At 50.7% G+C, this 24,165-nt stretch overlaps 1 protein-coding gene and 2 pseudogenes across 3 annotated transcripts; 2 read left to right on the forward strand and 1 right to left on the reverse strand.

Annotated features, from left to right (window-relative positions):
- Positions 1-941: 941 nt before the first annotated feature.
- Positions 942-5,833, forward strand: zgc:110222 (uncharacterized protein LOC550336 homolog). 3 transcript variants are annotated; one of them, XM_055026006.1, is made up of 3 exons: positions 942-1,098; positions 4,085-4,344; positions 5,439-5,833. In XM_055026006.1, the coding sequence occupies exons 2-3, from the start codon at positions 4,086-4,088 to the stop codon at positions 5,645-5,647; spliced, it is 468 nt and encodes a 155-aa protein (XP_054881981.1). In that variant the 5' UTR covers positions 942-1,098; position 4,085; the 3' UTR covers positions 5,648-5,833. The 3 variants fall into 3 exon arrangements, with proteins under 3 accessions (XP_054881981.1, XP_054881982.1, XP_054881980.1); XM_055026007.1 differs by having other exon boundaries at positions 942-1,065; XM_055026005.1 differs by lacking the exon at positions 942-1,098 and having other exon boundaries at positions 4,068-4,344.
- Positions 5,834-5,896: 63 nt separating this feature from the next.
- Positions 5,897-14,854, reverse strand: LOC129356421 (putative bifunctional UDP-N-acetylglucosamine transferase and deubiquitinase ALG13; annotated as a pseudogene).
- A 401-nt stretch (positions 14,855-15,255) lies between these two features.
- On the forward strand, positions 15,256-24,145 carry LOC129356411 (alanine--tRNA ligase, mitochondrial-like; annotated as a pseudogene).
- The last annotated feature ends 20 nt before the right edge of the window (positions 24,146-24,165 follow it).

Here is a 24,165-nt window from a genome sequence, read left to right on the forward strand (position 1 = left end):
AAGTTTGAACTTTTCATCTCCTCGGCTGGTTCCGTCTCATGAGCTGCAGATTAACAAACTTTTAATGAAACTTTCACTGGCAGGTAAAACAGCAGGTAAATGGTGGTGAAACCAGAACCAACTTTATCTCAACTGTTTGCTGGAAGATGATGGAAGATGCAGGAATATTTTAGCAGAGAGCATCCATCCTCTTTCTTCATCAGTTTGACCTCTGACCTCATGAAGCCCTCTCTGTTTTCCTCTGGTGATAATCTATTAGAAATCATTTATTGACAGGGCAATAATTATTCTTTACCAGCTAAATGATAACATTTACCTGCAGCTTGCTGACTGTTTTACTCTATTCATAAATTATTGATGATGTGATTCTATGAATAGGATTTATTGTTTTAGAGTCAAAGGAAAATTTCCATGTTGATGGACTAAATAGATTTTCCTATATATTAAACTCAACCAACATAAAGTCTCAGATTAATATGCATGTTTAACAACCTGGTTATTTGTTAACAGAGTCGTTCTTCGGCACAGAGTTCAACGTGACATCAAGAAACTCAGTTTTTACTTTCGTGTTGTTTTGTTGGGAGGACACACCCTTTATTGTTCACGAGTGTGTTAAATTAGACAGGTCACGTGATGTGACGCACAATAATCCAATAACGAAAGAAAAACAACAACAACAGATGAGAGCACAAAAACATTCAGAATGTCAACATTATTCTTCTGTGAGCCTAATTAATTTGTTATTGACTTTTAGCTCAATTACATTTCCGGAGTACAATGACAGCGGTCCGCCCCCCTTCCTGTTTGCTGAAGCAAGTTCGGTTCTGCTCCCTGGTTCTGGTCAGGAAGCAGAACTTACGTGAATCTCAGCCTTACCGTCTCCGGCCTGCAGAGGGCGACACCGCCCCGCTGATCTGGACGGTGAGAGAGAGAGCAGCAGGACAGAGAAGGAACCGCCGGTTCCGAGCTCTGCGGATCAATTCTGAAGGTTCGGCTTTGGTTTGTGGTGCTTCTCTGCGCATGCGCGTGGACTCATCACGTGGTTTCCTGCAAGCTGGCGGTCAGGTGAGGACTTCCGATCGGGTTCGAAACCATCAGGTGGGTTCTAATCATTTTGGGGGTTCTGGATGCTTCACCCGCAGATGGTTCTGCTGAGCATCAACTCCTCTTGTCGACAGACTGGACCCGACCAGAACAGAGTTCTGGTTCTATGAAGAGAAAAATTCGAGACTTCGGACTTTTAGAGAAAACTGATCAACCGTCAATAGCAGTCTGACGTCATCAGGCGCAGTGAAACCTGGTGACGTCATTCTGCTGTAGCGAATGTTTTTTGTTCATTGAATACACAAAGAAAACATCAAAGGGTAAATAACAGAAAACAATAATGAAACAAAGCAGTAAAATGAATAAAAATCTAATGAAAACATGTTTGTAAACATAAACTTTTTGTTGTGTTTCTGACTTGTTTGAAAAAGAAATGTTTGTTCATATCAACATGAATGGATATCATACTTTATTTCAATAATTTACTAGAAATGTAACATTTTTCTTTGATTAGTAAACCAAACTGAATATTTGGTTTATAAATAAAACAAAATCCATGTTTGGCTTTAGAAGACAGAAAGTTATGAAATAATTCCCATAAATTTAGTTATTCTTTACATTCATTAAACAAAAGTTTAGTTGTTTGCAATTTATTCTATTAAACTGTTTTAGGAGATTTGGATGCATCACTTTTAGTTAATATTTCACCAAAATATGCCAAATTCTTAGTTTGGTCATTTTTCCTTCACTAGTGGATTCACATTTAATAATCCACATTTCTCACATGTGAAAAACTGTCACAAACAACTTGAATTGTAAAAATGAATTCAATTTATGAAAGTCAGACGTTTCATTTCAAACATTGTTCAACATGCAAAAAATCAAGTGAATCAGGACAAACTCCTTCCAGAGATGCTCAATAGGATTCAGGTATTTTCTCCGATTGGAGCTGAACCATCTTAGCAATAGCCGCTAACATAGCACTGTGCTAATTCATTTGTAAGCCAATTTCTTCCATGCGGTCATCTACTTCCTTCTGCCCCAAAGAACCTACAGCCTCAACATTTTTCAGTCGGGATTCTGGCTTCTCTCCTGTTTGCTAGCTGTAGCTGCCACCGTGTGCTAGCTGTAGCTGCCACCGTGTGCTAGTGCTAGCTGCCACCGTGTGCTAGCTGTAGCCGCCACCGTGTGCTAGCTGTAGCTGCCACCGTGTGCTAGCTGTAGCTGCCACCGTGTGCTAGTGCTAGCTGCCACCGTGTGCTAGCTGTAGCTGCCACCGTGTGCTAGCTGTAGCTGCCACCATGTGCTAGCTGTAGCTGCCACCATGTGCTAGCTGTAGCTGCCACCGTGTGCTAGTGCTAGCTGCCACCGTGTGCTAGCTGTAGCTGCCACCGTGTGCTAGCTGTAGCTGCCACCATGTGCTAGTGCTAGCTGGCTCCATTTGCTAGCACAAGCTGCTTTTGTTTGCTAGCTGTAGCTACTTCAGTTTGCTAGTGCTAGCTGGTGGCATCAACTTTTTTTTTTTATTAATTACTTAATTATACAAATTCATGTGGCATATACATACATGGAAAAGTAAAGTTTTACAGGCTTACGGCAGACATATAACTAAAAGATAATAAAATAAAGAAAATAAATAAAATCAGTCAGACATCAAACAGAGGGATTACTGAACAAAAACAAAAAACAGAAAAGAGAGAAAAAAGAATTTATTTTAGTTGTCAAATAAAGTCAGGTCGTTATGAGCGTCCAAAAGTTTCATTCCCTGCTTGTTTTCCATCAGTTTTAAGGTTCTGAAGCGTTTTTCCATCAGAAGGTTTTTAAAGGCTGAACAGTTTGGTTTTCTATTTACAGAGTGATGAAGAATTTGGCGAGGATCAGCAGGTGGTTCAGAACCAGGCCGGGTTTTGTCTTTGTGGGTCCAAATATTACATCCTCTGTTTTTAATGGATGATGGAGGGAAAGTTTAGTTGAGATCCAGTCCTGAAAGTTTCTCCAAAATGATGCAGTTTGCACACAATAGAAAAAAGATGATCTGTTGTTTCAATGTCAATATCACAAAAAGTACAAATGTTCATGTCGAAGTTAAATCTTTGTCTTAAAAGTTCCCTGGATGGAAAAATGTTGTTGAGAATTTTAAAATGAACTTCTTTAGCTTTAGGGCTCAGAGGATATTTAAGGTAATCAGTTCTCCACTTATTAACCTCAAAATCAGAAGATAAATTTAAAATGGAGTTTTTATTTGGTCGGACAGGAAATATAATATTAGTAAGATGCTGACGCATCCGTTTGTTAGAATGACTTTTGTCATTAAATCCAAACAGCTGAAGAGCTGGAAACTGAAGGTCAGCTGATTAATGTTTATATCTGACTGCAGAGGGGAAGGAGTTTAATACCATATGAAACTGAGTGCATGAGCAAACCAAGTTATACAATAAGCAAAATTCATCATAAGACAACCAATCTCCACTGTCATTAAGAAAATGTCTTATGGACTGTTGTTAGAAACCATCATGTATTCTAAACCCAATAGACCAAAAACGTGCAAGCACACGAGCAGCAAATCAGCCAACACAAAGCAATCAGACTTTACGTTTTTTATTCTTTTGTTAGTGCTAAAAAAGAGACACTTACCATCACAGACTAGAATTGAAAACCAGGGGCCCCGAGTCTATACAGAATGTGTTTAAAAAACGGGAAGATTCGTTGCTTATGATCTAAGAACACGCCCAGTGGTCATCCGATGTCCTGCGTCGCCTAAATCTCTATTTGCTTGGAGATGGGAGTGAGGAGATGATTCAGTTCCTGTATCTGTTACAAATACAAAGGCCTTTGTGTGAAAGTATGAGAGTGTAATGTGTGTAGAAGCAAATGTGTGTATTTGACCTTGGTAAGCGCCTCAACAGGACCAAATACCTTTTTCTATCCAGTGATCTAAATACAAAGATTTATTTATTTATTATCTATTGTTCCAGATGGGGGTTTGTGGCATAAACTTCTGACCTGTGAAACTGAAATTTCCCATGATGCTCCTCTACAGCATGGCGGTCCAGCTGTGGTGTCTGTCGTTCCGACAGCCTTATGCCGGTCTGGTTCTGGACGGTGTGAAGACCGTGGAGAGCCGCTGGCGCCCCCTGCTGGTGCCGCTGGAGAACCGAACCCTAGCGGTGCACGTCGCCTGGCGGGACTGGGAGGGGGAGGAGTGGAGGGCGGTGCTGGGCGGAGCCTGGGGCCTAAGCGCCGCTGGCGTCCAGGAGCTGCTGGAGTCCGGGGAACGCTTCGGCCGCGGCGTAGTGGCAGGTAGGCAGAGATGGCATAGTTACTTTGAAAAGGTAACTTTAATTGGATTACTGATTACTTCTTGGACAAGTAGCTTAGATTACTGACTACTTGATTTGGAGATTAACATTTTACTTTGTAAGTTATTTTCAGAATCTGCTGAGAACCAATCAATGTAAAAATTACACTCAATTTTGCCAATACTTCCGTAACCATTTATTTAATAAACAATGTGTCTCCACTTATGAGGTTGAACGGAAGATTTGATCGTTTATGGTTACGACTGTCCAGAAAAAAAAAAAAAACTTTTGGTAATTTTTGTGTTTTTCTTTGCTCCACTGTATGAAAAACTCTCGACAGGATTTTAGAGCCCCCTCTCAGCCCCCACTGTGTTACGGCCCTGCGTTTGCTCCACCAATCAGACGGCTGCACAGATTAATGACACTTATCTTAAAATTAATTATTATAATGACGCTCAGTTGTGTACCTACGAACTCGTTCATTCGTTTATTGATGTGTTCATGTCAGTCTCCATCTCTAAAGTTTTCTGGAGTGCAGCCTGAAGTTGTTCATAGGTCATACAAATAATATGAGGATACATATTTCTATTACCCGGACATAACAAAGACCCAGTGGGATAGTAAAATTCTGGGGTTTATTTTGTCTAATCATCTCTAAATGAGCAGCTTCATGTTCAAAAACAGGCCCAGAAAACCAAACAGACTCATTAAACTTGCCAGCAACTTTAGAAAAACAAGCCCAAAGTTGCTTAGAATGCCAGAAACCAAGGTAGTTCCTGTCTTTCCAGGAATAAGATGTTCAGCGGCTGCTGCAGAGACAGTGGCGAAACGCAGAGGAGATTGAATTACTAATGAAACCAGATTATCTGGGAAAACCATGGATTAGAGCGACGCGTTGCTGACGTCGCTGCAGGAAGGTGACCCTGAACGTACCACCAGTCAGCATATGGTAACCTGCGACTGCTGGGCTTTACACGCCGCCCTGAACGCATCAGCAGTGCTGGCGGGTCACCCAGCTGCAGGACCCTGAATGGTGGTGCGTTCAGGGCGGCGTGTAAACATTGTGAAGAACGCATCGCCGTCTGTTCCTGCCAGGTCTGGTGGATGTGGGCGGGACCTGGCAGTGCCCCGCCTCCCTGCCGGAGGCGGAGCGAGCGGAGCTGCAGCGCTCGGCCGTTCTGATTGGTCTAGAGCAGAAGCACCTGACCCGCCTGTCCAATCCCCGCTGGCTGAAGGGGCCCCTGAAGACCCCGGGAGGTCGCGACCTCTGGACCGTGGAGATTCCTGCTGAGCTGTTGCCATGACAACACTGGTAGTAAGAGGAAGTAACATTGGGGTCGCCCCCGGTCTCCATGACAACAGAAACCTGCTGAGACCCGGCTTCTTGTGTAAGCTCCTCCCCCCGACCTGACAGACGGGTTCTGGTCCGTTTCAACATCAGCTTTCATCATGTTTGTAAATATTCAATAAATTTCTTCTGGTTGAAAATATTCCTGCTCATTTCCAGTTTCATAAACAAGTGGGGGAGGGGCTGAGGTCACTCACTCCCCCTCCTGGTCGGGTTCTGGTCCCTGGGAGTCAGGCTCCGCCCCCTTCAGCAAAGTAATGAGAAGGACCCGGTTCTGCTGTGGAACGAACTTTATTCACCCAAAACAAACCGGCACCAGAACTGAACACAAAGAAATCCCTCAAAAGGTGAGGGACTAGCCCCGCCCCTTAGCCCCGCCCCCCACTGTGATTGGCTGCTGTTCAGAACAACCCAGTTCTGATTGCTCCATCTTCTGAACAGGAAGTGACTGGAAGACATGTTAGACAAAACCATGCTAGCAGTTAGCTGTCAGCTAGCCAGCTGCTAGCCTAGCACATCTCAGTCAGGTGACTTATTTTAAACTCAAGTTTTGAACCTGAACCAGCTAGCGCCGCCCATTCAAAACAAAGGGAACCGTTAGCCACAAGCTAACGTTCACATGGAGGGGGGCATGTAGTGTGTGGGGGTGTGGTGAGGGTGGGGGGCGGTGATATAGCCGACCACATGAGGACTGGGGGCGGTGCAGTAGACCCGTGGGGCGTGGCCCGAGGTCGACAGCGCTCCCCAGTGGGCAGCAGGAGGAACACAAGGATGATAAGAGGAGTGGGGCAGGTGGGCGGGGTGAGACGCTGCTGGCAGGTAGCCAGCAGGGGGCGGAGCTTCAAATGGCAGGTGCAGCAGAGCGGGGGCAGGAAGGGTCGTCTGATCCGGGTGCAGCAGTCCTGAGGTGGCGGAGCCTGGCGACGCTGGGGTCATGATGGAGGCGGGTCCTTCCGCCGTGGGGGCGGGGCCTGAGAAGTGGGAGGAGCATCAGCGGTTCAGACTTCCTGTCTATCGAGATCCTACCTTCAGAAGGCTGCGCCGGTACCGACCGCTGGCCTGGCCGTCTGATGCTCTGGAGGATTCTGGGTAGGAGGAGGGGGGCTGCTGGGCCCGGCTGCTCTCAGGGAAGGGAGTGGGGGCGGCTGGGGGCAGAAGCACAGGAAGGAGTCGTCACATCCCCGTTCAGACTGGTTTCACTGGTTTTAACCCGACTCTGGTGTCAGAGGGTTGAGCTCTGGCCCAAACGACCCGGTTCTGGAGAACAGACTCACCGTGGGTGGCGGGCTCCTGGGCCAGGTAGGGGGGGTAGTGCTGATAGGGGTAGGCCAGCTCCGGCGAGGTGGGGGGGGGTAGGCCTGCTGCTGGCAGCAGCTCTGGTGGAAACCACTGGGGGGCAGGAGGCAGAGGGTTAATGTGGCAACAACCCAGGTACCCCCAGTTACCCCCACAGATCCCACCCAGGTAGCCCCAGGTACCCACCTGCACTCCCAGGTTGTAGTAGTACTGGACGATCCTGCAGTCTGAACACAAACATCATCAGATGTAGAGCCGACCCCTAAAGCCACACTGAACCATGCGACCTCTGACCTCTGGGTAAGTCGCTGCCATTTGGGTCATAGGAGTAAGGGGGCGGAGCCAGCACGGTGCACAGAGGCTCGCCCGACTCGCTGACCAACCAGGGTGCGGCAGCGGATATCGTCATGGATACTGAGGAGAGAAAACCAATCAGATCTCCCGGCTGACCGGAGGCCCCGCCCAGACAGCAAGCGTACCTGGACGAGTCTGAACGTGTGCGGCCGGCGGCAGTGAGGGGCGGCCGGGACCCGGGACGGCGAGGGAGGCGAGGAAGAGGAGGAGGAGGGGGAGGAGCAGATGACCGGCAGCGGCTTCACCACCTGGAACAAACACAACTGACTTTCCTGCGCCCTCTAGAGGTGAACGTCAGGAGTTCAGGTTACGAGAACGCCTCCAAGATGGCCGACCGGTCGCCGTTCAGGCATTTAAATGGACAGTCAAGATATTTCTGCTTTCCAAACGCGTCGCTGGAGACAGCGGAGCAAAACGATCACAAGTTCAGACAAAAACTATTTCAGACTGAAAAAAACTTAAAATAATGAATTAAACCGTTTGGTTTGAATGGATTCATATTTATGGTCTTTGGCTAAAAGTGGAGCTGATGTGCTAAAAAGATCAAATTAAAGGGCAACATTTATTTTAAGAAAACCTGACGCTACATTTAGCCGTAAAAAAAAAAAAAAATCGAATGTGACTTTATGAACCAAAATTGGATTCATCAGTTTCCTTAAACATTTGTTTAAAATCATGAAAATAAAACCAAACAGCTTTTTGTTCCACTCCCACAAAAAACTATAAAATATTAATTTTATAATTAAATATGTTTTCCCTGGAATGACTTTATGCAAAAGAAATTCAAAATATCAGTTCCTGCTTTTGAAAGTGGATATTGTACGAGAAATCTACTCTATATTTAAAATGTTTTTCTAGCAGGAGATGAAGAGTTAAATTATATTTAATCTTCTGGTTCTCAAGTGCTGCTTTCTAAAAATCCGCTCCACTTTAAAGGGAAATCATTTTATTTTAGAGAATGCTCAAACGTCATAAAAGGCAAATTTTATACCTAAAATATGTTGACGTCTTAATTTAAGATCTGAGTTTTATTTTCCGCAGTTTGTGATCATTAGTTTTATTTAGAGAAATCCTCCATTTCAGTTTCTATTTGGTATAGAAGGAAATTACGCTCAGTGTCTTCAGAGGTTTTCGTGTCGGTTCTTGGTGCAGCGCCCTCACAGGCCAGGAGGGGAACAGGCTGCTCAGAGGGTTTGGTGGATGAACCAACCAGCAGGGGGCAGAAGCAGGTGTGCTTACCTGCGGAGTGTAGCTGTAGGATATGTCTGATCTGCTTGGAGAGTTGGTCAGACCCTTTCCTGTTCGTCCTTTCAAAATAAGACGAAATCAAATATATTTATCTCTGAAGCACGTTTCCAACTCACAGCAGCAAAAGAGCTTTGCAAGGAAAAAACCCAGAAAGTTCAAAGTCGAGATCAAAGATCAGACAGAAGAAAATAGCCTGAACGGCTGGAAACCTGACAGCCAGCCAGAAGGTCAAAGGTCATAAAAATGTAGCGCCTTGGTGCTGCAGAGTTGGTGACCTGATGGCCATAATGGAGGAAACTCAAGGTGTTTTTTGGGCGTATCTGTGGTGACTCAAGCTGAATGATGGTGATGAAGGGCTACCGTTAGCCCCGCCCATCTAACGGAAGAAACAGGAAGTAGGCCGGGCAGATCCAGTTTGATTGGACCAATCAGGAGAGAGGAGCTGGAGCCAATCGGGGAAGCACATTGGCCAGGTGTGAGCGTTGTTACCTGAGTGGCGGCGGGCTCATCGGCTGCATAGACACCTGGCAGCTGGTAGCTCTGATCTACAACACAACACGATGTCACTTCCTGTCCCAGCAGGAAACATGGCAGCAATGTGCTGATCCTCACCCTGGGCGCCGAACACGTACTCCTCTGCGTACTCGACTGAAACCGATCACATGGCCGTCACACAACACGCTCACCCAGGCTTTTATTCTGAAAGGTCGGCCACTCACTCTGGTCTCCACGGTGCTGGCCGTCCGCCTGGTCGTCCTCCGAGGAGCAGGCGGGGTGGCGCCGGGCGGGGAGGCCGGCGGGCGGCTCGCCGCGGCCCTCTGCACCCGGTAGGAGGAGCCTGAGGCGGTGAGGGGTCCCGATGGGCGGAGCCACCGCAGAGCCCTGTGTGGGAGCGACATCAGCAGGATTAACCAATCACAAGCCAGTAATGGACTCAACGTCAGTGCTAATGGCGGTGGCTAGTTTTACTAGCAGTTAGGGTTGGTAAAAGTTGCTCTAAAGTTCTGAAGAACTTCTGGACTATTCTACAGTACTAATATTTCCTGATACTCTAACGTACTGATATTGGTGCGTTGCCCTGACGATGCACACATGTAGCAGTTTCTGCTATGAAGCGTCGCCTGGAAAAACCTTAGCCTGAAACCCTGACCACGACCGAACGGACCCTCTAGTTCATCATGTTCAATGCTGCGGTTCTGAAGCTACCTGGTTCTGGTTGCTCACCTGCAGGGGGGGGAACACGGCGTCGCCGGCGTCCTCCAGCTGTAGAAGGGTCATGGGCGGGTCGAGTCGGCCGCTTCCTCCACCGCCTCGGCGGGAAACCCGAACTGACATTCCTTACTGACGGCCAGCAGGTGGCGCCGACTGCGGCTGGCGACACAAAGACATGAAGGAAAAGGTTCTGAAAGACCCGTTGTGGTCCTGGTCCTGTGGGCTTACCGGGACCGGAAGGCGTAGTTCTCGTAGTGGTAATATTTCTGCCTGGGGTAATAGGTCAGCTCTGGACCAATCAGCTGACGGTTCAGGAACCGAGCAGGACTTCAGAGCAAAACCAGAACCCCGAGGTCGGTTCGGGTCGGAGAGAAGAACAGAAACCAGCCAATCAGAGACATGAAGCAGCCGGGGGCAACAGACGGCGGACATGTTGGATGGCGTTCTACCTTGACACGCCGTAGCGAGGGCTCTTGCTGCAGGGGGGTGGTGTTGTGGGGGGGCGTAGGGGTCGTAGGTCACGGCCCCTGGTGATGGGGGGAGGGGTGGGCGAGGGTGACCCGCTGGTTGGAAGCGGGGAGGAAGGGGTGAAGGGGCGGGGCCTCCATAGGAGACGGGTGGCGGCATCAGTAGCTCCACCCCCTTTGCCCCGCTGCTACCGCGGGACTTTCTGAAGTAACGATGGCGGTGATGCCGCTGACCTCGAGACTCTGGGTCTGCCGAGAGAATGGAGGGGTCACGAAGGGGTCACATTGTAGCCCAGCATAACCAGAACCTCACCTGGATCCCTTCCTGGCCGGCGCCGACACGTTCCAGGCAGGAACTGGGTTGACTGGTTTCAGATCCGTCAGCGGAACCAGGTGTCTGCATCACATCATCACATTCAATCTGCTGCCAACAGATTGAAGTTCCAGAACCAGAACCAGGTTCTAACAGGGTTCTGGTTCAGACCCGATTCTGAAAGGATTACTTCTCTCCCAGCTCCTCGATGAACACGGTGACGGCCGCCGAGTGGGTTCCCACTTCCTGGATGAAGGCGTTGTAGAATTTCCTTTGGGTTCCAGACGGACCTGAAACCAGGAGACTGATGCTGATCCTGGTTCTAGAGCCTCCAGAACCACAACTGGTCCAGGTTCCCGATCCGGCCCTGGACCATCCAATCAGGAAGTGAGTTGTTACCTGACACTTGTCTCCCAGGAAGTACTGTCGACCCGCGAACACCATGTAGTCCGTCTTCTGCATCTCTGTCACAGCAAAGTAATCAGATTACTACAGACAAGCTGACTTCATCCAGGTGTGTCTCACCTGTGATCAGCTGACCGGTTCACCTGGGACCAACAGTTCAACACGGAGCAAAGCAGGGCTGGGAGATATCGCCATATTTTCAATTTACCACAGTTCTATCGCAACCATCCAGTATAAATTAAGGTTCAGCTTTAGTCATCAAAAATAAGCTTTAGTGATCAAATTCCCTGAGAGTGAATTTGATCACTAAAGCTGAACTCTATGAATCCGACACCCTATGAAGGCATCACTCGTCCCTTCCCTCCCAACCTGCACAAAAAGACGATGAGTCGAGTGAATAGAGGAATCAGATGAACCGTCTGGTTCTGAAGACAAACGTCTGGATCAATAATCTGGCAGTAGATCAAATACATGGAGGATGTCCAACAAAATGAGGTCAAACATGTTGTCAACTATTGCCACAAAAGGTTGAACCACAGATTTTCTCCCCCAATCGGAACGTTTCCATGCCGTTCACAGAACCGGTCCGTTAGTGAAACCTGGAGCCGCAGGTCGGATTCATTTAGCGCAACGGGAAAATGGCTCCGATCTTCTCATTCTGCATGATAAACGCAGACGTGTTGCCATAGCAACTGACAACAACGCAACGTTAAGCATCAGGATTCAGAACCAAAAACACAAAAACTTTTTCCCACAGAGAGCAGAACTTTGAGATCTGTGTATTTTATTAACAAGTGACAGCTGTGTTTGATTAGCCACCGCTGCTATTAGCCACCGCTGCTATTAGCCACGCTAACAGCTGTGGTTGATTAGCCACCGCTGCTATTAGCCACCGCTGCTATTAGGCACGCTAACAGCTGTGGTTGATTAGCCAACGCTGCTATTAGCCACCGCTGCTATTAGCCACGCTAACAGCTGTGTTTTGATTAGCCACCGCTGCTATTAGCCACCTCTGCTATTAGCCACGCTAACAGCTGTGGTTGATTAGCCACCGCTGCTATTAGCCATGCTAACAGATGTGGCCGACTAGCCACCGCTGCCATTAGCCACGCTAACTGCTGTGGCCGACTAGCCACCACTGCTATTAGCCACGCTAACAGCTGTGGCCGACTAGCCACCGCTGCTATTAGCCACGCTAACAGCTGTGGCCGACTAGCCACTGCTGCTATTAGCCACGCTAACACACTTTATTTCACAGTACATCTATTTCTTACGTTTGTCCATGTCAAGTATCACTGACCTACTTCCCTCGAAACTTTTTTCTTAAAAACGTTTCTGATCTTGTTATCTAGTCTTAGTGTAGGCAGTTCATAGCAAAACATCCCTTTAATTTTATTATTGGAGCTACTTTAAGTCTAGCAGGGAAATGGTGACGTCATGCTGCAAGGAGTCTACAGTTTAAAATAATGTGAAGCTCAATTAAAAATATCTTGATATACATCACATATGGTGATATAACAAAAATATATCGGGATATTAGATTTTCCTCATATTGCCCAGCCCTAGAGCAAAGAGGTTCTGACAGACCGGAAGCAGAACCAGAACCATCTGAGCTCTAGTATCACACAGAAACCAGAAGGGGGCACCATGACTCACAAGTTGTCACCAACCTTTCAATCAATCAATCATTGCACTATTGATCTGATTGGTTGATTTCTGTTGGTCTGATCAACAGGTTGACTTCCTGCGTTACCTTTGCAGGTGTCCTGCCACACGTCAAACTCCAGGTTCCTGTAGACGTCGCTGTCCAGAGACTTCAGGACCTTGTACGGCAACAGAGTCTGGAGGTGGGCGGGGTCTCAGCAGGCGGCTAAACGACAGCAGACACGACATCACCACAGGTAAAGCAATGCCGCCATTTCATTGCCCGACCTTCTCGATGCGTCCCAGTGAGCCGGACGCTCCGCTTCGGTCAGACTGGCAGAAAAAAAAACACTTGACGGTCAGCAGGGGGCACTATGATGCAGGGCTGGGCGGGGCTTCTCCAGGTCCGGTCCTCCAGAGGCGGTCCAATGGCATCGCCTCATTGGCGCTTTCCCACCAATGAGAGCAGCTCCGGACCGGACCTGCTGATTCTGGAGATTCTGTACCAGACCTGCAGAAGCCGCCATCTTTATTCCTTCCTGCATTTAAATGGTGACATCATCACTCCTCGACCGTCTTCAGACTTCAGTGCCTTGTCTGTTGTCATGGAAATGGGGCTAGCTACATGTGGGCGGAGCCTGAAGCTGGGGCCTCACCTTGGTGTCCTCTGCCGCTCCGCCTGCCTCCGCCTCGTCCCTGCAGGTGAAACCAACGCACACTGACGTCATGTGACCGCAGACATCCAATCAGGAAGCTGGAAGGTTGGCTCACCTGTGCACCCGGTCCTCAGGCGCGTCGTAGCCCAAGTCAACGTCGCTGCACACAGACAGGCTGTTTCTATAGCGACGACCTCCGGCCCTGAAGGCCTCCATGGCCTGCCAGAGCTCCGCCCCCTCCACGCCGAACACCTGAGTGTAGAGCAGCTCGTAGAGCAGAGCTGCACACAGACACACCTGAGCAGGTAGACACACCCACAGCTCCCCGCCTAAGGCCACGCCCACTCACACTGGCACAGTGCCGCTGAAACTGGGTAGCTCCTCCCATAGATGATGTCATAGTGACCGTTAATGGAGCAGCACAGAGTGACCTAGGCAACAGGAGGTCAAGGTCACTGGCAGCCAATCAGAGGCCAATGTGAACACCTGACCTCAGTGACCCCACCTTGTCCTCAAAGTCGTTCTCTGAGATGATGGTGGCCGGTTTCCCGGGGTAACGGTAGATCAGGAAGCACCGCCTGCAGGCGGACTGGAAGTTACCTGCAGCCAGGTGACCATGTGACCTGCAGCAGTCATGTGACCTCACCTGTACAGCTGAGACAGAGCCTTGATCTCCCCTGACCCACAGTCTCCTGAAACACACACACACACACACACACACTGAGCTGGTGGGATCCAGGTGAGCTCAGGTGAGACAGAAGCTCACAGACTCACCTTGGGATCCTCCAGGCGCTCCAGGTACTTTCAAAGGAACCTTCCACGAACTGCGGGGACAACAGACAGGTGAGCTGGCTCCGGTTCTGTCAGAACCGCTGGTACAAAGCAATCAGAACATGTCCAGGTCAAAGGTCACCAAGATTCTCCGTCTCCAAAAGCAGAACACACCGACCCGGTTCTGGATAGCACCTCTCCCCCCGGAGGTTTTCCCCAGTGGGAGCTTGGTTCGGTTCGGTTGGACCCAACTCACCGGCTCGAAGTTGCACCTGTTGGCCCGCATGAAGCTCGCGCAGTCCAGTCGGATCTTCTGATGGTAGTTTCTGGAGAAGTAGAGCTGCGGGACAGAACCGAACCGACTGGGTCAAAACGGAACCGTCACAGAAACACTAGACCTGTTCCAAACTCATCATCTCCATTCGGTGACCTCTGACCCCGGCACCCGCTCACCTGCTCGGACACGGCCCGGAACAGGCTGGACGCGTCCCGCGCGACCATCTTCCGGTACAGACCCAGACTGGACAGGTAGTCGTCCATGTTCACGAAGTACTTCTTCAGGCCTTTCTGCATCCCGCCGAACCGAACCGAACCGCGCTCCACGTGCACGGAACAGTTCCTGACCTCAGTGACTTCCGCTAAAGCGACCGCGCGCGCCTGCAGGTGACTTCAATCAGGTCTAATGAGCGCGTTGTCCACGAGGCGTTCACGGACCGAGAGAGGATCGGAAAGAACCGTTCACTGGCTCGGAACCGCAGCACTGAATGAACCGGATCACTATGACGTCAGAGGAATCAACCATTGTTGCGCAGAAAGCTACAAAATTCACAATATCTTTCGATTAATGACGTTAATTTTCATTTACTGAAGCTTCCGGCTGCAGGTGAGCACCGACCAGGGGGCGGGGCGTTTTATTCCCGCCTGTCTGGGTTCGGTTCTGGTTGGAACTGCGTTTGGGTTCTAACCACAACCCAGAACCAAAATGAAGTTCTGATTCAATTCAGGTTCAGTTTTTTTAATCTATCTATCTATCTATCTATCTATCTATCTATCTATCTATCTATCTATCTATCTATCTATCTATCTATCTATCTATCTATCTATCTATCTATCTATCTTTGCTCAGATGTCACGGGATACATATTAATATTTATTAAGTTATAAGTTTCACTACTATTTCTGGATCTCAACCTTCTAGCCGAACCGAACCGAACCTGTTTGTTGTAGCTGCAGTAGCTCCACCTTGCCAGCAGGCGCCGCAGCAGCGCTCTAAGGTAGAAGTAGAACTGCATCGCATGATATAATTCAAGCACTTATGAAATATTTAAAAAGGATTTAGTGAGCAAGTATGAATGTAATTTACTTATTTTAAAACCTGAAGACATTTTGTGAATTAAATCTCCGTCCAGTAGATGGCGGTAACACAAAGTTTGTAAATGGCCAGAAAACGCTGTAGAGGAAGAAGACGCAGCATTCGAACAGTGGTGCATTGCGCCTGCGCCGGGAACCACCTGTAGTCCTTGAGGCTGTGCGAGGTTCTGGTTCGCCATGGTTCGGCCCGGTTCGGTCCGGTTCGGTGTCGCTGTGACCCAGATGATGCGGCTGCTGCTCCGGAGGCTGTGGCGGCTGCCCGCCGCCTCGGGCCGCTCCTTCAGCGGCCTGCCCGCCGCGCAGGTCCGGCGAACCTTTCTGGACTTCTTCCGGGATCAACACCAACATCTGCTGGTTCCGTCCGCTCCGGTTCGGCCCAGAGGAGATCCCAGCCTGCTGTTCGTGAACGCTGGAATGAACCAGGTCAGCCTGGTTCTACGTGTTTTGGTCCGGTTCGGTTCGGTTCAGTCTGACACAGTTCTGCTGGGTCAGGGACATCAAAACCAAATATAAGAAATAATACCAGAAAATAACCTTATTGGTTTCGATCGGTCCAGTTTGGTTCAGGGATAGATGGTTCTGGTTCTGGTCCAGTTCAGCAGGGATTCATCCAGAATCTGGAGAGAATCAGGCCCAAAGAACCAGAACCGGCTGATAACACCCCAGGATCATAACTCTAACAGTTCTAGTGGTTCTGGTTGTGATGAAGAACATTTTTAACTAACTGGACCTGGTTCTGCTACCTGGGTGAAGTTGTCCCCCCACCTTCTTCAAATCAGACAAAATTGGTGCAATCAACTCGGCTGCGTTTGTGCTGGTTTGTGCAGGAATTTTTTTTAATGTATACTGGTATTACAAATTATAGCACTATGAACTATTATTAGTTCTATAATAATAAAGTCATCAAAGGTCAAGCAGCTCCCCTAACTTCTTCAAATTAGGTAAAATGGGTGTTAATTTACTTGACTACATTTGTTCAGCAAAAATGTTCATTTGTGCAGCTATCATTTTAAAGATATTAAAATAAAAGTGTCTAGAGGTAATCAAAGGTCAATGAACATCTGTTGATGCTGAAACTGTCAATTTATTTTAAATTGCCGTGCGAGTTGCTAACAAATGAACATAAAAAATTTTATTTTAACATGGACGAAATTCAATGCAAATAAGGTCTCATCTAAAATGAACAGGTTGGTACATCACCTCCCAAAACAATCTCGGTGACCTGTATCTTAGCTTCTCATCACTAGAGGTGCGATTAAACAAACTGTACTTTTGAAATACAAAAAATAAAAACAGAACATGTGCTTAGCATCTATCAGCCTTTTTGAGGTCAATATTATTATCGACAGCAATCTTCAGCACTTCTTTTCAATACTTCATAGCAGTGCATCAACGTAAGTTTGTCCACTTGGGCCTGCAGCATGTAAGATTCACAAAAGCAATGTATTTTTACACATTTTCCAAAAACTGTTTCAGTACAGTATGGTGTAAGACAGCAATATGATGTCTTACACAGACCTTGATAGTTTGACTGCCTTGACAAGGTAGGGGAGCTGGTTGACCTTTGATGACTTTATTATTTATAGAACTAATAATAGTTTATAGTGTTATATTTGTAATACCAGTATAAATTTAAAAATCCTGCACAAACCAGCACAAACGCAGCCGAGTTGATTGACACCAATTTTGTCTGATTTGAAGAAGGTGGGGGACAACTTCACTCAGGTGGTTCACCTGCGGTAAAGCGAGCCGACTCTACAAAGCCGGCACACGACTTTCACATGCAACAGCTCAAAACATTACGGTACCCCCAGTTACGTGCTTTCACAATAAAAGCGCACATCCGGTTCATGTTTCATCTGTTGCAGGTTTAGTCTGTATTTATGCAGGTGCTAAAAGAAATGAAAACTCTGAGTGGCAGAAGACAACCAGGAAATGGCATCCACATGTTTAATTTCAAAATAAAAGCCAGTTAAATATTACGTTTTTACTTCACCCCTAGGCTTTCGTGACTATTCCTGAAAAACTCTTTCTTTCGAGTGACTTTGTCGGCAACCTGGGAAAAAGTAAAAACGTCTTATTTTAATAGACTTTTATTTTGAAATTAAACATCAGACGTGGTTGACATTTGCTGGTTTTGTTCTAGAGCTGTTCCTCTGTCACCCAGAAGTGAGAGAAGTCACTAGAAATATATGTATAAATCATATATATTTTATTTTTACAGCATTGTTTTTCATACAATATATTTGAATTTATTTTCAGATACATCATTTCCTTTTGCAACTGCCCAAATATAATGTCTAACCGTGAAGCTGCAGGAAGTCTACAGTACTTGCAGTAGATGAAACATGAACCGGATGTGCGCTTTTATTCTGAAAGGAGTTATAAATGTCCTGTGAAGTGGCGCTCGTGAAAATCGAGTGCGGGCTATCTTTACCGCAGTCTGGTTCTGCTCCAGTCCTAAACGTTTCTGGTTCTGGTTCTGATTCAGTTCAAGCCGGTGCTGCTGGGCACCGTGGATCCCCGCAGCCAGATGGCGCTGTGGCGCCGCGTGGCCAACAGCCAGCGCTGCGTGCGGGCTGGAGGGAAGCACAACGACCTGGAGGACGTGGGGCGCGACGGGACGCACCACACCTTCTTCGAGATGCTGGGCAGCTGGTCCTTCGGGGACTACTTCAAGGTGGGCGGGGCTTCCGCAGCAGAGCGGGCGGGGCTTCCGCAGCAGAGTGGGCGGGGCTTCCGCAGCAGAGCGGGCGGGGCTTCAGCGAGTCTGTGTGTGTGACAGGAAGAGGCTTGCCGCATGGCGTGGAGTCTCCTCACCGAGCATTATGGGATACCGGCAGACAGACTGTACGTCTCGTACTTTGGAGGAGACGCCGGCTCCGGCCTGCCGGCGGACCGGGACCCGGGACGTCTGGCTGGACCTGGGGTAGGTCTAAGCGGGACCGCTGCCGGTTCTGGGCCACGTGATGCGGTTCTGATCCGGTTCTGTTCTTCGCAGGGTTCCTGCGTCGCGCGTGCTGCGTTCGTCTGTCTTCTGGGAGATGGGGGACACGGGCCCTGCGGCCCCTGCACCGAGATCCACTACGACCACGTGGCGGGCGCCAGGCGGCGGCGCTGGTCAACGCCGGCGGACCGGAGCTGGTGGAGATCTGGAACCTGGTCTTCATCCAGTACAACAGGTCTGGCTTCCAGCACACGCCCTCACACCAGCTGAACCGGCTCAGACCCGTTAACTGGTCCCAGTCTGCCTCAGGGAGGCGGACCAGAGCCTGCGGCTGCTGCCCCAGTTCAGCGTGGATACTGGGATGGGACTGGAGCGACTGGTCGCCGTTCTGCAGGGGAAGCGCTCCAACTACGACACGGATCTGTTCACGCTCCTGGACGCCATCCAGCAGGCGAGTGGCGGCCCGTCGCCACGGCGACCAGCTGTCGGGGCCACCAGCCGGACGTCATAGCAACCTCTCTGTGTTCGCAGCGGTCGAGGGCGGGGCCTTACGGCGGCAGGATGGGCGAGGCGCCGGACGCCCAGGTGGACCGGGCCTACCGGGTCGTGGCCGATCACGTCCGGACCCTGGCGGTTTGCATCGCCGACGGAGTGCATCCTGGGATGTCTGGCGCCGAGTGAGTGTGCGGCCTGTGGCCCGGCGACGGCGCCGTGTCCCGGCGGCCCGTCGCCCGGCGGCCCGTGGCCCGGCGGCCTGTGGCCCGGCGGCCCGTCGCCCGGCGGCCTGTGGCCCGGCGGCCCGTCGCCCGGCGGCCTGTGGCCCGGCGGCCCGTGGCCCGGCGGCGCCGTGGCGTCACCCTGACCCGTTTGTTCGGTCCAGGTTGGTGCTGAGGAGGATCCTGAGGCGGGCGGTCCGGTTCTGTGCCGAGGTTCTGCAGGCTCCGCCGGGTTCGCTGGCCAGCCTGGTGCCCACCGTGGCTCAGACTCTGGTACAATACATTTCCCATCATCCCTCTGGCTGGCAACCGCGGCTTTCATTGACCTTTGACCTCTTCCGGCAGGGCGACGCGTTTCCGGAGCTGTCCAGGGAAGCGGACCGGGTGAGTGTTGGTCCACAGGAGCAGCACATGAATGTCACAGGAAGTGGTCACCAGCGGCGTTGTCTGTTTCAGATCGCTGACATCATCGATGAGAACGAGGGTCACTTCCTGTTTTCCCTGCAGCGCGGCAGCCGGCTGATCCAGAGGACCTGCGTCCAGACGGACGGCGGCCCCTTCCCCGGTACGCCACGCCCGCCGCGCCCGCCGCGTGGGGATCTGCAGGTGCGGGTCTCCAGGTGAGCTAACTTCCTGCTGCCCGTCTGCAGCGGCGGTGGCCTGGTCGCTGCACCGAGACCTGGGCTTCCCTCTGGACCTGGTGGACCTGATGCTGGAGGAACGCGGCGTCCAGGTGGACCGCCAGGACCTGGACCGCCTCGTGTCCCACGACCAGAAGGTGAGGGACGCCCAGGATGCTGGTCCTCTGTAGGTCAGAGGTCAGACTGACGCTTCCAGCATCACTGTGGTTGTTTGGCTTCCACATGGGAGCTTTTATTGTGAAGGAGCTGATGTCAGCGGTGATGTCACCTGCCCAGATTCGGGCGGAGCAGCAGGCGGACGCACGACCCCGCCTCCTGCTGGACGTGCTGAGCCTGGCGGCGCTGCAGCGCGCCGGCGTTCCTCACACCGACGACGGCCCCAAGTACCGGTACCACCTGGAGAACGGCCGATACGGTGGGCGCCGCCCGCACGGGTACGCAGCCTGCGATCGGCCCGCGTCATAACTCCTTACTCTCCTCCAGTGTTCCCAGCATGCCGAGCGACGGTCCTGGCTCTGTACGACGGCCGGGCGCTGGTTCCGGAAGTCGGCCCGGGTCAGCGATGCGGAGTGATTCTGGACCGGACCTGCTTCTACTCGGAGCAGGGCGGCCAGTCGCACGACCGCGGATACCTGACGCTGGACGGCCTGCGGGTGAGCCGAGCATCATGGGAAACGCCCGGCGAGTCTCCAGGCGACTCCGGGTGTTCTGCCCCCCAGGAGGTTCTGTTCTCAGTGGAGGCGGTGAACCGGACCGGAGGGTACGTCGTCCACCAGGTGACGGTTCCGGACCACCTGAGAACTGGAGACCAGGTGGAGCTGCACCTGGATCAGGTACCAACAGAACCAGAATGCCACAGGAAGCTCCGCCTCTTTTATACCCGTGGAGAGCGTCACTTTATTTTGAAAGGAATAAAAACTGAAAAACAGTTAAATGTTTCTAAAATGAAGTTCAGTAAAAGTGCAGTAAACAGGAATGAGTGTGTAGGTGGAGGAGTGTGTCCTCTGTCAATGTTACATTTATTTCTGCAAAACGATCAAGTAAATTGATGACCTATATACTAGATCAATTCAAAGATCTTAAATTGTTTAACATTTAAATGTAAAGGTTTTAAAGAGCTGTCAAGTTTTGTTTTGTTACCATAGCAACAAAGTGCTGCTCTGAGTTTGATCTTTGACTTTTAGCTGTTCAGTGATGCGTCTTAGTAAACTCCAATTATCTCCCACTGCTTTTAAACGTGGCCAATTAAAGCGGGCCCCTGTCCCAGATTCACTCCATCCGTGGTTCTGATCGGCCCAAAGTCAGATTGTTCTTCAGCATTGGACCGGCCGGCATGACCACCTGCTGCTCGCCGCGTCTCTGTGGAGGTTCAGTCTGTGGAGGTTCAGTCTGTGGAGGTTCAGTCTGTGGAGGTTCAGCAGCTTCCATTGGGTTTTAATGATCAGCTCATGTTCTGGTTGAACTGGGCTCCGTGGGACGGGTCTCTCCGTGGGACGGGTCTCTCCGTGGGACGGGTCTCTCCGTGGGACGGGTCTCTCCGTGGGACGGGTCTCTCCGTGGGACGGGTCTCTTCGGGTCTCTGATCCCTGAGAGGCAACTTATTGACTCCACCCAGATAAAGTTTCTGATATGCATCAAGTCGCCACAAAATAAACTAAAATAAAAACAAGCCGTCGCTCTGCGTTGTTCTGAGGATCCATAAAAACCTTTTAGCTGAAAAACAGTAGAAATGAAGCCGGTATGAATAAAGTTGGGCTGCTTGGGGAGGAAGAATAAGGAAAACACAAATATAACTAATATATCACCAACAAAAACACTCACACAAAAATCCCTGGTGAATAAAGCAAAGAAAATAAAACTTTTCTTCACTAAACAAAACCAAAAGAAATAAAATACTTTTGATCATAAATAAGTATCCAAAATGAAAAGCTAAAGTTAGAGAAGCCAGATAATAAGAAACGACCTTCACCTTCTCTAAAGTAAACCGTTCTACCGAAAAAAACCGATGGACGAATAAAACTGATTCTAACTCATTAAGGTCAAAGTTCAACAAACGTCTGAATGAATCATCAGCAGAGACCCACTGCTGATTTCCTGTTACAGCAGCATTCTGCTAGCATAGCATGCTGTTAGCATAGTATACGGTTAGCATAGCATACTGTTAGAATAGCATACTGTTAGAATAGCATGCTGTTAGCATAGCATGCTGTTAGAATAGCATGCTGTTAGCATAGCATACTGTTAGAATAGCATGCTGTTAGCATAGCATGCTGTTAGAATAGCATGCTGTTAGCATAGCATGCTGTTAGAATAGCATGCTGTTAGAATAGCATGCTGTTAGCATAGCATGCTGTTAGAATAGCGTGCTGTTAGCATAGCATGTTTGTGTTTACCCTGGTCAGACCGACCAGAACCAGAACTGCTGCTGACAGCCAACAACCTTCAAACAATGCCAGGAAGCTGATCCTGGTATCAACCCGTCCTGGTTCTGCTCTGGTTCTGCTCTGGTTCTGCTCTGGTTCTGCTCTGGTTTGGTTCGGTGTCTCAGTCCTCTGTAATACTCTGTTTTCTCCGACCCGGTCTGGTTCTGGTTCCGGTCCTGTCCCCAGGCCCACCGGCTGTCCTGCATGGCTAAGCACACGGCGACCCACGTCCTGAACTTTGCCCTGCGGTCGGTTCTGGGTCGGTCGGTCCAGCAGAGAGGCTCTCACATCTCGGCGGACCGCCTGCGCTTCGACTTCAGCATAAAGGTTCTGACCCGACGGCCGGCCGGCCCGCCGACCGCGTCTGCCGGTTCTGAGGGTTCTGTTGCTTTTCCTCAGGGTTCGCTCAGCTCCGCCCAGCTGCAGCAGGTGGACAGGTGCGTTGGCGACGTCATCTCGGCCAATCAGGACGTCCACACCCTGGAGGTTCCTCTGCGGCTCGCCGGCGCCATCCACGGCCTGAGGACGGTGGACGAGGTGAGCGGAGACGTTGTCCCGGTCTCACCAGCCGTCCCGGGTTCTGACGCTGCGCCCCCTGCAGGTGTATCCGGACCCGGTCCGCGTGGTGTCGCTGGGCGTCCCCGTCTCCGAGCTGCTGGACGGCAGGACGGACAGAGAGACGTCCGTGGAGCTGTGCTGCGGGACGTAAGACGGAACACACCTGTCCCCGCCCGCCCCCACCCCCAACCGTCCCAGCTGAACCTCGGTGTCTCTTCCAGCCACCTGCTGCAGACCGGATCCATCCAGGACCTGGTGATCGTCCGAGAAGCAGCAGGTGAAGGGGATCAGTCGCATCGTCGCGGTAACGTCAGGACGCCGTCCAGGTGAGACAGCTCAGCTAATGGAATCGAGCTCAGATCCTGTGCGACTGGACCGAACCGGTTCCGTTGGTCTCTGCAGGCGAGGGACATGGGACGGGCGTTGTCCCAGGAAGTGGACTCTCTTTCAGCCAGACTGTCAGGCTCCGCCCCCTCCAGCTTAGGCTCCGCCCTCCAGTTCTCCAAGGAGGCCAGCACCCTGTCTGACGTAGGTGTCCTTCCCATGATGCAGTGCGGCACCGAGGCGACAGTTTAACCCTGAGCTGCGTCTGACAGGCTGTGGACAACACGCCCATCCCCCAGTGGCAGCGCCGGGAACTGCAGGTCCGGCTGCGGGCCGCGCTGCGCTCCATCGGCGCCGCCATCAGGAAGCTGGAGGCTCAGCAGGTGAGAACGCGCCTGGACGGGGCGGCGCCCGGAGACGCCCGCCGCTCACGCCGTCCCATCATCCTTTGCTCAGGCTGCGGAGAAGGCGGCGGCGCTGCTGCGGCGGCGCGGACCAACGGAGCTGCTGGTGACGGCGTGGACGGACTCGCCGTCGGTGAGTAGAACCGACGGCTTCCTGACCCGACCGGGACCAGGCCTGGTTTGTGGTTCTGGATCGGTTCTGGTTCTGTTCCAGGTTCTGATGAAGACCGTCAACCAGCTGAGCACCGCCGCCCCCCTCAGTCACGTGATGCTGCTCGCTCACCAGAGGCATTCTGGGAAGGTTTTCTGTGCCTGTCAGGTTCCCAAGGTAACTGCTGACATCATTGGGGGCGGGGCCGTAACCGCCCGCCTCTGATTGGCTGTGCTTCTCCTCCGCAGGACTCGCCGGCCCTCGCCGCCTCTGATTGGGCGGTGGCCGTTTGCCGCCGCTTGGGGGAGTGCTGGGGGATCGGCGCTGGTCGCCAAGGGAAACCGGAAGCAGCAGTGACATCACAGAGGCCCTGAGGTTTGCCGAAGACTTCGCCCGCAGCAAGGTGGGCGATGATGTCACAGGCTCCTCCCCCAGGAGGCGCGCTGTGATTGGACCCAGAGATTTCTTTGTTTTAGAAGAAATAAAATCAGAACTGAGTTTTGACTCATTTATTGATTACATCAGTTTGTTTACAAATAAACACCAAAAATAAACCAGAACATCTGCTGCCGT

The sequence above is a fragment of the Poeciliopsis prolifica genome, unplaced genomic scaffold (genome assembly GCF_027474105.1).
Source record: "Poeciliopsis prolifica strain line A6 unplaced genomic scaffold, Auburn_PproV2 SCAFFOLD170, whole genome shotgun sequence".
Taxonomy (NCBI): domain Eukaryota; kingdom Metazoa; phylum Chordata; class Actinopteri; order Cyprinodontiformes; family Poeciliidae; genus Poeciliopsis; species Poeciliopsis prolifica.

Bases quoted from the DNA above. Each gene is read 5' to 3' on its own strand.
- zgc:110222 (XM_055026005.1), top strand. From the start codon at position 4,068: ATGATGCTCCTCTACAGCATGGCGGTCCAGCTGTGGTGTCTGTCGTTC. The intron at 4,345-5,438 runs GTAGGCAGAGAT...TGTTCCTGCCAG, and splicing joins CGGCCGCGGCGTAGTGGCAG to GTCTGGTGGATGTGGGCGGG.